Source organism: Spinacia oleracea, chromosome 6, assembly GCF_020520425.1.
Source record: "Spinacia oleracea cultivar Varoflay chromosome 6, BTI_SOV_V1, whole genome shotgun sequence".
Lineage (NCBI taxonomy): Eukaryota > Viridiplantae > Streptophyta > Magnoliopsida > Caryophyllales > Amaranthaceae > Spinacia > Spinacia oleracea.
This window is the reverse complement of record NC_079492.1, coordinates 37,628,919-37,642,507: the sequence shown is the minus strand read 5'-3', so window position 1 is coordinate 37,642,507 and position 13,589 is coordinate 37,628,919. Positions and strand designations below refer to the sequence as shown.

General features: G+C 42.4%; 1 protein-coding gene across 1 annotated transcript; it reads right to left on the bottom strand.

Moving 5' to 3' along the window:
* Positions 1-883: 883 nt before the first annotated feature.
* LOC110804989 (uncharacterized) lies at positions 884-9,943 on the bottom strand. Its single transcript, XM_056832105.1, has 4 exons — positions 9,919-9,943; positions 4,036-4,368; positions 2,699-2,940; positions 884-2,101 (listed from the first exon to the last, which is right to left on the bottom strand). Exons 1-4 carry the CDS (start codon positions 9,941-9,943, stop codon positions 1,988-1,990), a joined length of 714 nt encoding a protein of 237 aa, XP_056688083.1. The 3' UTR covers positions 884-1,987.
* Between the last annotated feature and the right edge of the window lie 3,646 nt (positions 9,944-13,589).

The window sequence follows — 13,589 nt, the reverse complement described above, 5'->3', positions numbered from 1 at the left end:
GTAATTAAAAATGGAAGAGTTTTAGGGAAGATGGAGTAGAGGAGAGAGAAAGAGGGGGGTGAAGTAGAGGAGAGACAGTGGAGAACGACTCAAATGTGGTAAAAATGAGGGGTTGCTTCCTTTTATACCTCACAACTCCTTTTATATCATATTTTTTCATGTGGCTGGTCGGACTCGGATTCGGGTTATACCCATCAAACTTGAAGCAGGATCCATATCCGATCAAGCTCCATTCGAACTCGGAGTGTTTTAATCGGACTCGGATTCAGGTATTTTATTCTCGAATTTGGATCGGACTTTTTTCTTCAGATCAGACTCGGATCTAATTGACATCCCTAGACATGATCTGATCATACCGGTTTTAATATGGACATATCGATATTCTGGATATAATTTATATAGATCCGTTCTGATGTGGCACTAGTGGAAAAACAGTCATTTGCGTCAGTCATTTAAGCCCATTTGCGTCGCACCAACGGGCTGCGACGCAAATGAAAAAAGTCATTTGTGTCGCACATTTGGGCGACGCAAATAAGAATCATTTGCGTCGCAAATTAGCTAAGCTGCGATGTAAATGACATTTTTTTCACATACTGAAAATTCATTTGCGTCGCAGGTTAGCTAATCTGCGACGCAAATGACCTTTTTTTAACATGCTGAAAAATCATTTGCGTCGCACATTAGCTAAAGTGCAACGCAAATGACTTTTCAGCATGTTAAAAAAAAGGTCATTTACGTCGCAGTTTAGGTAAACATGCGACGCAAATGACTGTTTTTATTTTTAAAAAAATTGAGTTGCACGTTTTATATTTTATGCTATATAGTGCATAGAGTATAAAATGTGCAGCTCATTTCTGAATTTTAATTAGCTATAGTTCATGAATTAACAAAAATATTCATAACATAGGGTTGCAAAATACCCATCCAATAATAATAGAACAAAAATTATGTTCAGGAAATTACAAAGGCCCTGTTTGGTAGAGAGAGTTTTGGGGCAAAACTAGAGATTTTAAGTACTATTGGAGGTTTGACTAGTCAAATACGCTAATATGGGTGTTTGGTAGATAGAGGTTTGAAAAGGAGTATTGGGCCAAATCCTTTGTTTTATAAGACGCTGCTCACACCGACGTTTCCCTCAGAGGTTTAAAAGTATAATATTCTAAATGACTACTTTGCCCTAAGTGAGGTTGGTGAACATGAAGGATGCATATTCTCTTCTTCCCAGAAAATTTCAAAATGAAAGAGTTAATCAATGATTGCAAACTTCATACATTTCTCTAGCATGTTCAGAGTTATTTTTCTCCTCTCATGCCATATTGAAATGTATCCTTTGAGTGCCAGCTGCTCAGATATAACTCCACCCTGCTACAAACAGGTAAAATTCTAATGCCATAGAGCGGTTAATGAAATATTATACTGCTAATGAAAACAATAAAGCTGCAAATACTTACATGATTCATACTTTAGCACCAGTCAATATCCAAAAGGCAACCAAGCAAATGGAAAATCACAACCGAACTCAACACACATACACATGTAGAACATCAATTTTGATCCAACAGTGATCATCTTCATGGGCTAACCACAGCCAACAGTGATCATCCATAATTTAGATTCTTATTTGATCGGCATGTGATAAGTCTGATAACATATGATTATTATGTTCTATTCTTTCTTATACTCTTTTGCTACGCACCCTCCTTCTCAAATCATTTTTCTATACTTTATATCAATTTTGTTTCTTTTAATTCTAAGGGGAATATAACAAAAATGAGGACAAAACCTCCCCACCTTAAAAGGGTCAAAATTTAGTTACTATTCTATTAGTATTCACTATACACACTTAACGTAGAGATTTTTTAGGGATTTTTCCCGGAATATTGTACATACTAGATATACATGTAGAGCTAGCACTGCTCCTTAGCCAGGAAAAAAATATATGGTAGCTAGGATAGCAGCAGAAGCGATCATACCCTTTCCATTTCAACTAGTGAAGCATGGAATGCGCTTCTAATATACATCTGGGTAGCTCAAGATCCGAATCTGGAACACGATAATTCAGCAACTGTTGCATTCTAGACGTGAAAGTTTCATCTAGCACCTGCATTTCAGTTTTCTCGTGATTATGCCAGTTTTCATGTAAAGAACAGAACATATTACAACGTCAAAACGGTGGAAATTACCTGGAGGGAAATTCGTAGTCCCTTATACCAGGACCTGTTTTCTTTGTTATTCAGGACTTTTTATAAAAGAAAATCTTAAAAACCAGAATGGCCAAGTTGAAACAGTTGCAAATTTAGTTTGAAGCAGCAGTACAAAGACTTTAGATGTTCACATATTCTTAAATTCTTTATAACAACCAAGATTATATGAGGCTTTTCTTAGACAACTCTAAAATTAAGTAAACTGCACATACACAGTACAAATGACATTTTCTGCAATGACAGGAGCTTTAGTATGACGTATAGACACCAAACGTCCCCCCCCCCTTCTGCCGTTTTCTCCTTGCTAGTTCTAAGAGTACACAGTCCTCTTTTTCCGACCTCCCACACTGAGTTTAAGACATGAAACTAGACAACTAAGCAGCCAAGGGAACTATATATCTATATTTACACAAATGGAAATCACATCATGTTAAGCACACAAGGGACTATATGGACACGAGAATGGGGCATGCGATGTGAAACAAGAACATTACTTTAACCTTCTTGAGGAGTTGGCGAGCATATTTTTTATCAGTTTTGCGGAAGACAATAGAAGCAGCAGCCATGGCAGCAGAAGTTTCAGCAGCAATCTCAGTACCAGGTTTATGTTCCCCTGCAGCCTGCAACTGAGTCTCATAGAAGATAGCTCCCCATGCCAGGGTTGTCACCTTGAACGCCATCGGTAGCCCGTACTTAACATTGTCTCCTGCATCATAATATCCCCTAGCAGGTCCACCTACATTCATTAAAATTGATGCTAAACATGAATCACTTGTTCACTATGCAAAAGGAATAATAAACAGAAAGTTGGTTCCTTAAAATCAATAATAGATCTACATATGCAAATGAAACCAAAATAGAGATAGTGGTGCGATAGTTAAAAAAAAAGGGCAGGAAATAGAAAATTATACTTGAAGTGATATTAGGGCAAAGAGCTAGCAACAATCTTCACAAATTTTGGGAGAACACGTTACATATCATTCCAATGCCACTATCAGTTATGCCAGAGCTGAATCAACAATAAAGCAATATAAGATTCATGAAGAAAAACAGTATACTAGAAACAAAGCAATAAAAACAACTGAAGCTGAGGCATTACCCACTCAAGTCAAGGAGCTCTAACTTTGAAAAGTTGTAAGCAATGGCAGCAACAGAAGCATCTGTGATGCCAGAACCCAACACTAGGGAGAGCATTCTCAATCCCCTGAATATGAAGAAACATCAACCAGTTGAGTTTATTAAACCTCATCATAATATCTAATTGTAGGCTTGATTAAGAAATAGTATAATGCTTTATTTTCTTGTGATGAGAATCTAAAACCAACACAGCTTACTAACTTCAAATTGCTGCTGAGAGAGCAAGAACAGTATGAGATAATTTAGGAAATCAAATTTGAGATTTATGGACAAAGGGGGAAAAGACAGTGACAATGTGCTACTTCATATGAGACTTCCTCCCAACAAACCCATCATCCTCTACAATATGAGGCACCATCTGAAATCAAAATCCTCAATTAAAAGTTCAAACAATCGCTAAAAATATTCGAATTTACAAACTAACTAACACAATTAAACCCAATATTCATCAAAACAATATAAAAAAGTACAAATTAATTGAAGTTGGATTCACGGTAAAGAGAGGGGAAATACATAAGAAATAAAGTAATCAACGACGGCGGCGACGTTAACCGGAGCTCCAGCACCAACGCTTTAGTGTTTTACCCAACCTTAAAAAACCCTAGAAATAGGCTGATAAACAAGAACCCTGGAAATCTTCTATTCACCGTAGACTAATAAACAAGAACCCTAAATAAAAAAAATTGCACTGTACCTGCTGCTATATACAAAGAAACAATTGGACGACGCCGACGAACTAAGTCGCAGATTTGGCGACCTACAAGAAATCGAGTTGCACTGCTTTGAGATGTCTCCTTCTTCGCGGCGGAATCTAATACTTTTCCTCTTCGAATCGTGCTTTCGCAAATCTTGATTTTTCCGAGTAAATGGAAAAATAGGTGTGATGGTAAGAGGAGATTTAAAATGAAGGAAAGATTGAGAGGTCTTGATATCTCAGCAATGGAGTTCTGGAAAGAAAATGAGAGAGAGAGAGAGAGAGGGGAGGAGAAAAATGCAGAGACGTACTCTCCCTCGGTGATATCGAAGGCTTAGGGTAAAAGTACGGTAATTAGATATTCGTATGGTGCGTCGCTGAATATTCAAAGGGCGACGCAAATTACAATTAAATTACGTCATTCATTAGTTATTCTGCGACGCAATGACTTTAAAGACCCGTATAAGTATATTTGCGTCGGTTAATAATAAATGACCGACGAAAGAGATGTTTTTTTTTTATCGAAATTAGTCCTTTTGCGCCACTGATTAAAATGTGCCACGTAATAATAGTGACGCAAATGAGCCTTTTTGTACTAGCATGGACAATATCTGTACAAATCTGATCTAATCTGGACTTATTCGTTCTAATCTGCACATGATCAGTGCAGATCAGTTCTGATCAGTTATGATTTGGACATTATCTGATTATACCAGTTTTGATCTTGACATGTCGGTTCAGATCTAGACAACTATATTTTTATTATTAAAGAAATAATAGTAATAATGAAAATGATATAAATATATATTAATAATAATAATACTTCATCCGTTCATTCTTATTCGCAACGTTTGTCATTTTGATTATTAATATCTTCAAATCTCTTCAATTAAAAATTAAAAAAGTTGATATTTTGAAATTACACATTGAGACGAATCTAACACAAGATCCCACAACACTATATTTTATTTTGCATATAAATCACCAACAATAGTCAAAGTAGAATATGTGAATAGTGTTAAAATTACAAACGTTGCGAGTATTAAAAATAGAAGAAATAACAATAATAATAATAATGATAATAATAATAATAATAATAATAATAATAATAATAATAATAATAATAATAATAATAATAATAATAATAATAATAAACATCGACATTTATGGGGATCATGCCGTATCTTGTGCTGGGATTGTGGGTATTAAACATCGACATAATGTTGTTCGTGATACCCTTTTGGATATTTGCTAGAGGTCGGGGATTTCTGCTCGCAAGGAGGTTGATGTTGGGCTGACTAGTGAGAGCGAGTGATGGAGCTCTTCGTCCGGCAGATATATTGCTTTATTCTTGGGATGGCGGTGTAGATGTGTGTGTTGACTTGACTGGGTCTTCCCCTATGACGCAATCTGGGTTGTCAGACTTCGTTCCAGGTCGGGTTGTGGCGGTTGCAGCGCAACGGAAACAGGATAAGTATGCGGCACGTTGTAGGGCCTTGGGTTACGGTTTCTTTCCTTTTTCCTTCTCTTCTTTTGGGGAATTAGAGAAAGGGGTTGTTTCGTTGCTGAAGCGGGTCCAGACGTACTCCAGGGCTCAAGACATTGGGGCAGGGGCAGCTGCCCACATTTTCAGCAGGATCGGGTTCGCCATAGCTAGAGGAGTGCGTGGGGGCCCATATTGTATCTCGGCTCCCCTCCAACTTCTTGTAGTTTAGTTGATCTTTGTAGCTTGTTAAGCTTGTAACGTTTTGGTGGTTTCCCATAACAATAATAATAATAGTAATAATAATAATAATAGTAGTAGTAATAGTAGTAGTAGTAGTAGTAATAGTAATAATAATAATAGTAATAGCAGTAGTAATAATAGTAATAATAGTAATAGTAGTAAAAGTAGTAATAATAGTAATAATAATAATAATAATTGTAATAATAATAATAGCAATAATAATAGTAATAATAATAGTAATAATAATAATAATAATAATAGTAATAATAATAGTAATAGTAATAGTAATAATAATAATAATAATAATAATGATAATGATAATAATAATAACAATAATGATTATAATAATAATAACAATAATAATAATAATAATAATACCCAGTGTGATGTCGGTTTATGATAACCAACTCCTCTTTTTGTAAGGAGTTGGTTTCGCGACGGGTGTCGAAGAATGTTGCGTTGATGGATGCTGTAGCTAAGCTTAATGATCCCCAGTATGAGTTGTTGCTTCTTCGTGCGTGCACTGGAGTTTCTAAACTCTATTTTGCTATGCGCACTTGTCCGCCTCATCTTTTTGAAGCGGCCCAATTATCTTTTGATGTGGCTCTTCGGGCTTCGTTAGAGCGTATCGTGACTGCTTCGGGACCTGGGTTCGGCGACTGGCAATGGCGTCTTGCTACCTTGCCTTATTCTTATGGAGGATTGGGTGTTTATTCAGCTGGTGATGTTCGGCATTATGCTTTTCTTGCATCCCGATTGCAGTCTTCTGGTTTGCAGGATTCGCTTCTTCGGCTTTCACGTGTTGATGGTCCGGGGTCGGCCTTTGATGATGCTCTTAGTCTTTTCAATAGGACCGTGGTGACCGACCTTATGAGTAGCCCTAGTGAGATCGCTGCCCCCACTCTCATGAAGAAATTGGCAGACATATATTTCACGAAAGTTACTGCTGATGCGGAATCCGCCTACTCCTTATCTTCGCGTCATGTTGCCCTTTGGAAATTACAGCAGGGGGATCACTCCTCAGCTTTGTTGCGGGCAGTCCCTATCTCGGGTTTAGGCCAGACTATGAACGGTAAGACTTATCGTTCGGTTCTTTGCTATCGGTTGGGTATTCCGTTGTTCTCTGATTCGACGCCGTGTTCTGCTTGCTCTCGGGTTTTCGATGGGGACATTTATGGGGATCATGCCGTGTCTTGTGCTGGGATTGTGGGTATTAAACATCGACATAATGTTGTTCGTGATACCCTTTTGGATATTTGCTATCGGTCGGGGATTTCTGCTCGCAAGGAGGTTGATGTTGGGCTGACTAGTGACAGTGATGGAGCTCTTCGTCCTGCACATATATTGCTTTATTCTTGGAATGACAGTGTAGATGTGTGTGTTGACTTGACTGGGTCTTCCCCTATGACGCATTCTGGGTTGTTAGACTTCGTTCCGGGTCGGGTTGTGGCGGTTGCTGCGCAGCGGAAGCAGGCTAAGTACGCGGCTCGTTGTAGGGCTTTGGGTTACGGTTTCTTTCCTTTTTCCTTCTCTTCTTTTGGGGAATTAGAGAAAGGGGTTGTTTCGTTGCTGAAGCGGGTCCAGACGTACTCCAGGGCTCAAGACATTGGGGCACGGGCAGCTGCCCACATTTTCAGCAGGATCGGGATCGCTATAGCTAGAGGAGTGGGGGCCCAGATTGTATCTCGGCTCCCCTCCAACTTCTTGTAGTTTACTTGATCTTTGTAGCTTGTTAAGCTTGTAACGTTTTGGTGGTTTCCCATAGTAATAATAATAATAATAATAATAATAATAATAATAATAATAATAATAATAATAATAATAATAATAATAATAATAATTTGGTTGATCGTTCGGCTTTGTTGCGTGAGGTTCGGCTACATTGTCCTGCTCTTTCGCGTTGGGTTGAATTCTGCTACTCTTCTCCAGCACGGTTGTATTATGGGGAGCATACCTTGTGGTCTTGTCAAGGTGTGCAGCAAGGGGATCCTCTCGGCCCTTTGCTATTTTCTTTGGTTCTACATCCATTGGTGTGTCGAATCAGGGACTCTTTTGATCTATCTCTGCAGGCGTGGTACTTGGATGATGGCACTATCGTTGGTGACACTTTGGTGGTTGGAAAGGTCTTGGAGTTGATTTTGGAGGAGGGTCCTCATTTAGGTCTCCATGTTAATGTTGAGAAGACAGAGGTTTTCTGGCCTTCGGAGGACCCACACAGTCGTCTAGAGGGTGTCTTTCCTACTGATATTGCTCGTCCCGCGCTTGGTGTTAAGTTGCTTGGTGGTCCAGTCAGTACGGATTCCTCTTTTTTTAAGGAGTTGGTTTCGCGACGGGTGTCGAAGACTGTTGTGTTGATGGATGCTGTAGCTAAGCTTAATGATCCCCAGTGTGAGTTGTTGCTTCTTCGTGCGTGCACTGGAGTTTCTAAACTCTATTTTGCTATGCGCACTTGTCCACCTCATCTTTTTGAAGCGGCCCAAGTTTCTTTTGATGTGGCTCTTCGGGCTTCTTTAGAGCGTATCGTGACTGCTTCGGGACCTGGGTTCGGTGGCTGGCAATGGCGTCTTGCTACCTTGCCTTATTCGTATGGTGGATTGGGTGTTTATTCAGCTGGTGATGTTCGGCATTATGCTTTTCTTGCATCCCGTTTGCAGTCTTCTGGTTTGCAGGATTCGCTTCTTCGGCTTTCAGGTGTTGATGGTCCGGGGTCGGCCTTTGATGATGCTCTTGGTCTTTTCAATAGGACCGTGGAGAGCGACCTTATGAGTAGCCCTAGTGAAATCGCTGCCCCCACTCTCATGAAGAAATTGGCAGACATATATTTCACGAAGGTTACTGCTGATGCGGTATCCGCCTACTCCTTATCTTCGCGTCATGTTGCCCTTTGGAAATCCCAGCACGGGGATCACTCCTCAACTTGGTTGCGGGCAGTCCCCATCTCGGGTTTAGGCCAGACTATGAACGGTAAGACTTATCGTTCGGTTCTTTGCTATCGGTTGGGTATTCCGTTGTTCTCTGATTCGACGCCGTGTTCTGCTTGCTCTCGGGTTTTCGATGGGGATATTTATGGGGATCATGCCGTGTCTTGTGCTGGGATCGTGGGTATCAAACATCGACATAATGTTGTTCGTGATACCCTTTTGGATATTTGCTACCGGTCGGGGATTTCTGCTCGAAAGGAGGTTGATGTTGGGCTGACTAGTGAGAGTGATGGAGCTCTTCGTCCTGCAGATATATTGCTTTATTCTTGGGATGGCGGTGTAGATGTGTGTGTTGACTTGACTGGGTCTTCACCTATGACGCAATCTGGGTTGTCAGACTTCGTTCCGGGTCGGGTTGTGGCGGTTGCTGCGCAGCGGAAGCAGGTTAAGTATGCGGCACGTTGTAGGGCTTTGGGTTACGGTTTCTTTCCTTTTTCCTTCTCTTCTTTTGGGGAGTTAGAGAAAGGGGCTGTTTCGTTGCTGAAGCGGGTCCAGACGTACTCCAGGGCTCAAGACATAGGGGCACGGGCAGCTGCCCACATTTTCAGCAGGATCGGGTTCGCCATAGCTAGAGGAGTGGGGGCCCAGATTGTATCTCGGCTCCCCACCAACTTCTTGTAGTTTACTTGATCTTTGTAGCTTGTTAAGCTTGTAACGTTTTGGTGGTTTCCCATAATAATAATAATAATAATAATAATTGATGTGGCCTAAACTAAGAAGCGCCACCTGGCTGTACGTTGATAGCCCAGAAAGAAGGCCCAAAGACCTACTCATAGCTCGCATGCATATTCAAGCCCAAGACCCATCAGTAGGTCTTGGTCCCCATGGGGCTTAGATAGATTCTGATCCACTATGCCAGAAAAGCCCAGAATCTCAAAAGGCCACCAGGTCCAAATCAGGTTTCCATCTAATCTAACACGTGTCCAGATCTTACAAAGCATCCCATCATGCAGGGACCAATTCCCAAGAAACCCTAGCACTATAAATAGTGCAGATCCCTGGGTAGAGGGCATTCAATTTCATTCTTACCTACTAAAAACTACTTTTGCTCTGCTTTCTCTCTAGAATCACTTCTCTCTCTAGCCTATACTTACTTAGGCATCGGAGGGAATATTCCTACGGGAATATTCTTGTTTTGCAGGTTGCCAGAAGTTCGTGCCAGGTCATATTTGATACCTCCAAGGAGCGCGTGACACGTCATCACCGTAAAAGTTCCCACAACATTTGGCGCCGTCTGTGGGGAGGTATAGTATCATGGCCGAACCGCACTCAGACAGAGAATATTCTGGTGAGGAGGAAGAGAGACGACCTCCCGAAAGGAGTCAACGTCATATAGAGGAAGCCAATCGAATCGCAAATGCAGGAAGCACACCCCGTCGGGTACAAGAAGCTGAGGTGGTTGTAGAAGAGGAACCAATAGTAGAAGTGTCTCCGCCAGGCGGGCATCTAAGCCCCAGCGTCCGAGATGCCGTGCTGGATGAGAATCTGGACATGCCAGTCTCGGTGGGGTCGCTGCGCGAGATCTTAGCAGGATTCCAACAGCAGATGAATCTATCCTTTCAACAGCAGATGAGCACCACATTACAGGATGAAATTCGGAAGAACATCCTAATCTACGGCACTAAGAGGACGGCTCCGCAGAGGCCCCTCAGTCTGGGCGTCAATCGGATAAATAGAATGCCACTTAGATCCAATGTATGGAGAGTAGGAGAAAATTCCTGTCCACAGGCTAGCCGTGGAAACAGCCCTGTGCCTGAGCACTCGGAGATTGACCGCGGCCTCCCAACTTCGTTGCCTCGAAGGGACCCCATCATACGACCACCATCTAGAGGAAACCCACCGGCCATTTTACGGCCCGCCTCGAGGCGTCAAGAATACCATGAAGCTGAATCTGAACTATCAGAAACTGGGTCCACCCCTGTGATGGAGGATCCGCCGTTTTACCCCTCTACTCGAGGACAGACACAGATGACACCCAATAGAGTAAGTCTGCGTCCCCGCCTGCTTGCCAGCCGCCGTGAACCAACTTACCACATTCAGCAAGGGTTTAATAATCTGACGTTAAGGCACATGAGCACTCCTTTCTCCGAGGACATCATGAACGCTCCGAAAGAACCCAAGGTAAAAACTCGTACCATTGAAGCCTATGACGGCACCACCGATCCAGATATGCACCTAGTTGCATACCGTCATCATATGTATGTTCAAGGAACCAATGAAGCCACTTGGTGCAAATACTTCCCGGCCACTCTCAAAGGGGTAGCGTCTAAATGGTTTGAGCGGCTGCCCCCAGGTTCAATTGCCTCTTTCAATGAGCTGCAAACCCTATTCTCCACCAGGTTCATGGCACACAAGGAAGAAAGGAAAACAAGTATGCACTTGGGCCGAATTCAGCAGGGGAAGGATGAATCACTAAGAAGCTATGTGAAACGTTTCAACCTAGAGGCCGGGCAGATCCCAAACTTACCTGACGGCGTCTCCTTTGACAACTTTATCAGGGGATTAAAGAAGGGATCCCTTAAGTTTGATTTGGTCAAGAAAAGTGTGCGGACTATGGCCGAAGTTTTGGACGAGGCCGAGGCATTTATCCATGCAACAAAAATATGCAGTGCGCCAAAGGACGGAAGGACAGCGAAAGTAACAGACTCCTCAGGGAAGAAAGACAAAATAGACCGAAAAGCCCCACGAGTAAATGGTACTTGGGCCCTCTCCAAAGAGCATGATACCAATTCTCCTGGACGCAAGAGGGAATGTCCACAAGAAAGGGAATACTTCGAGTACAACACGGATCTCCTCACCATATTGAAAGACGTCGGAACCAGGTTTGATCTTGAACGACCCTATCCCATGAAGTCTCCTGCTGAGAGTCGAGACCCTAAGTTGTATTGCCAGTTCCATGAAGATATAGGGCATGAAACCAAGAACTGCAGGAGCCTGAAGAGAGCCCTAGACGGCCTAGCCTCCAAAGGACACCTCAAAAACTACTTACAGAGAAATGCTCACGGCTCTGGAAAAAATCAGTACAAAAAGAACAAGTCACCTACCTCACCTACAGAAGGAAATCACAGCGAAGGGGGGTTTGTAGCCGTCATCTCAGGAAGACCTGCCGCAGGGGGACCCACCATGAGGGGGCAGAAAAACTATTCTCGCCGCCTAGGGCAGGTAATGCTATCAGGGAAGTCACCTCTGGACCCATTTCCACGGATCGAGATATGTGAGTCGGATGGTGGACGAGTAGCCACTCCGCATGACGATCCTCTTGTGGTCGAATTCAAAATTTCCAACATGAGGGTGAAGCGCATCCTAATAGACACTAGGAGCTCGTCTGACATAATGAGTGTGGAATGACTCAACCGCCTAGCACATGACCCCAAAACCATAGAAAGCACACACTATCCCATCATTGGTTTTGGAGGAAGCATTATCCACCCCGTAGGCGTCATCACTCTGCCGGTTCGAATTGGGGATAGAAAAGATGGACGAAAGATGGAAGTAAACTTCTTAATTGTCAAGGACTTGACAGCATACAACGTCATCTTGGGACGACCTACCCTGAACAAGATTAAAGCAGTAGTCGTCACCCATCTTATGCTTTTGAAGTTTGTAGGCGATGACGGGGCAATAGGAACCATACATGGGGACCAACAGCAAGCAAGAGACTGCTATCTCACAACCCTCAACCCGTCAGCATGGAAGAAATATTCGGCCGAAGCTAGAGGCAAAAGAAAGCATGAAGAAGGACTGCCTGCCGCCAATGAGAGCAAACCAGCCAAAACGGAACCAGTCAAGATAGAGGAAAGTGGCTAAAAGTAGAATGTCATTAGGATAACTTATGTAACATGAGCCTACAAAACGGCCTAACTACCACATTAAGAGCCCACAAAACGGCCTATAAATGCCCGCCTGCGAAGCGGTGAATTTAATTTTGCTACTTAGTAATATATTGAATGTTTCCTTATCTGATTAATGCATGGCTCAACAAAGCCCTTAATACGCAAAGGGGAGGAGAACTCCACTATAAACGAGCCCAAATTTGGTGGCGTCACCAAATACGTAACGGCCCTAAAAGTGTCGGATGTACAAAAAAAAAAAACACGCAAAAGTAAGACTCAACCCGAGAAGACACACATGCAATAGGACGCCTCCTCCTTGGAAGGCGTCTCAAAAAGACTAATCGGTTGACGGCCTGAGAAGTGGCCTAGATTAACGCCTCAAATTAGGCTGATCACCTAAAACACTGGGGTAACCGTCCATCAATAGACCAAAAAGTTCCTAAGAAATCAGTGAATAAACTGAAATGGAATAAAAACGAGTGCACAGAAGGCACAAAATATTCATACATGCGCACATGACGCAAACAAACCCAATAAAATGCCAAAAGGCACCAAAGATTACACGCTCACGGCGCCATCCAAATCAACTAAAGCAAGGACCATCTATGGATGAGGGGTCGTGGAGCTCCCCTCTTGAACATCTTGGCCTTCGGGGGAGTTCACCTCTTCCTCCTCCGTGTCCTCTTCTTCCCCCTCACTAAAAATCTCAGGGGGATCCAGACCCAGACGCTTACCTGTTGCGGCAGCCATCTGGTAAGAAATACGGCGCTTAAACCACGAGAAGTCCTTCCCATCCATATGAAGGAAATAATGCCCTTGGTCCAAGTATGCATTCTATGTTAAGTCTAATAAATGCGGTTCAGTATTAATTAACAAGTTAATAATTCAGTGAGATCAAGTGAGCTGAATGCCTAGCTAGAGGCCGCTTCAGTTCAAGTGGAATTAATGATATTAATCCACAGCTTACTCTTGACTGAACCCGTAGGGTCACACAAATAGTACGTAAACGGATCA

What these genes read in the sequence shown, in the direction of transcription:
- LOC110804989 (XM_056832105.1), bottom strand. Translation starts at nt 9,943, where the DNA reads ATGACGTGTCACGCGCTCCTTGGAG. An exon ending in GTGTCACGCGCTCCTTGGAG is followed by an intron (nt 4,369 to 9,918) that starts GTATCAAATATG and finishes TTTTACCCTAAG; the next exon opens with CCTTCGATATCACCGAGGGA. An exon ending in TTCTTTGTATATAGCAGCAG is followed by an intron (nt 2,941 to 4,035) that starts GTACAGTGCAAT and finishes TAATGAATGTAG; the next exon opens with GTGGACCTGCTAGGGGATAT.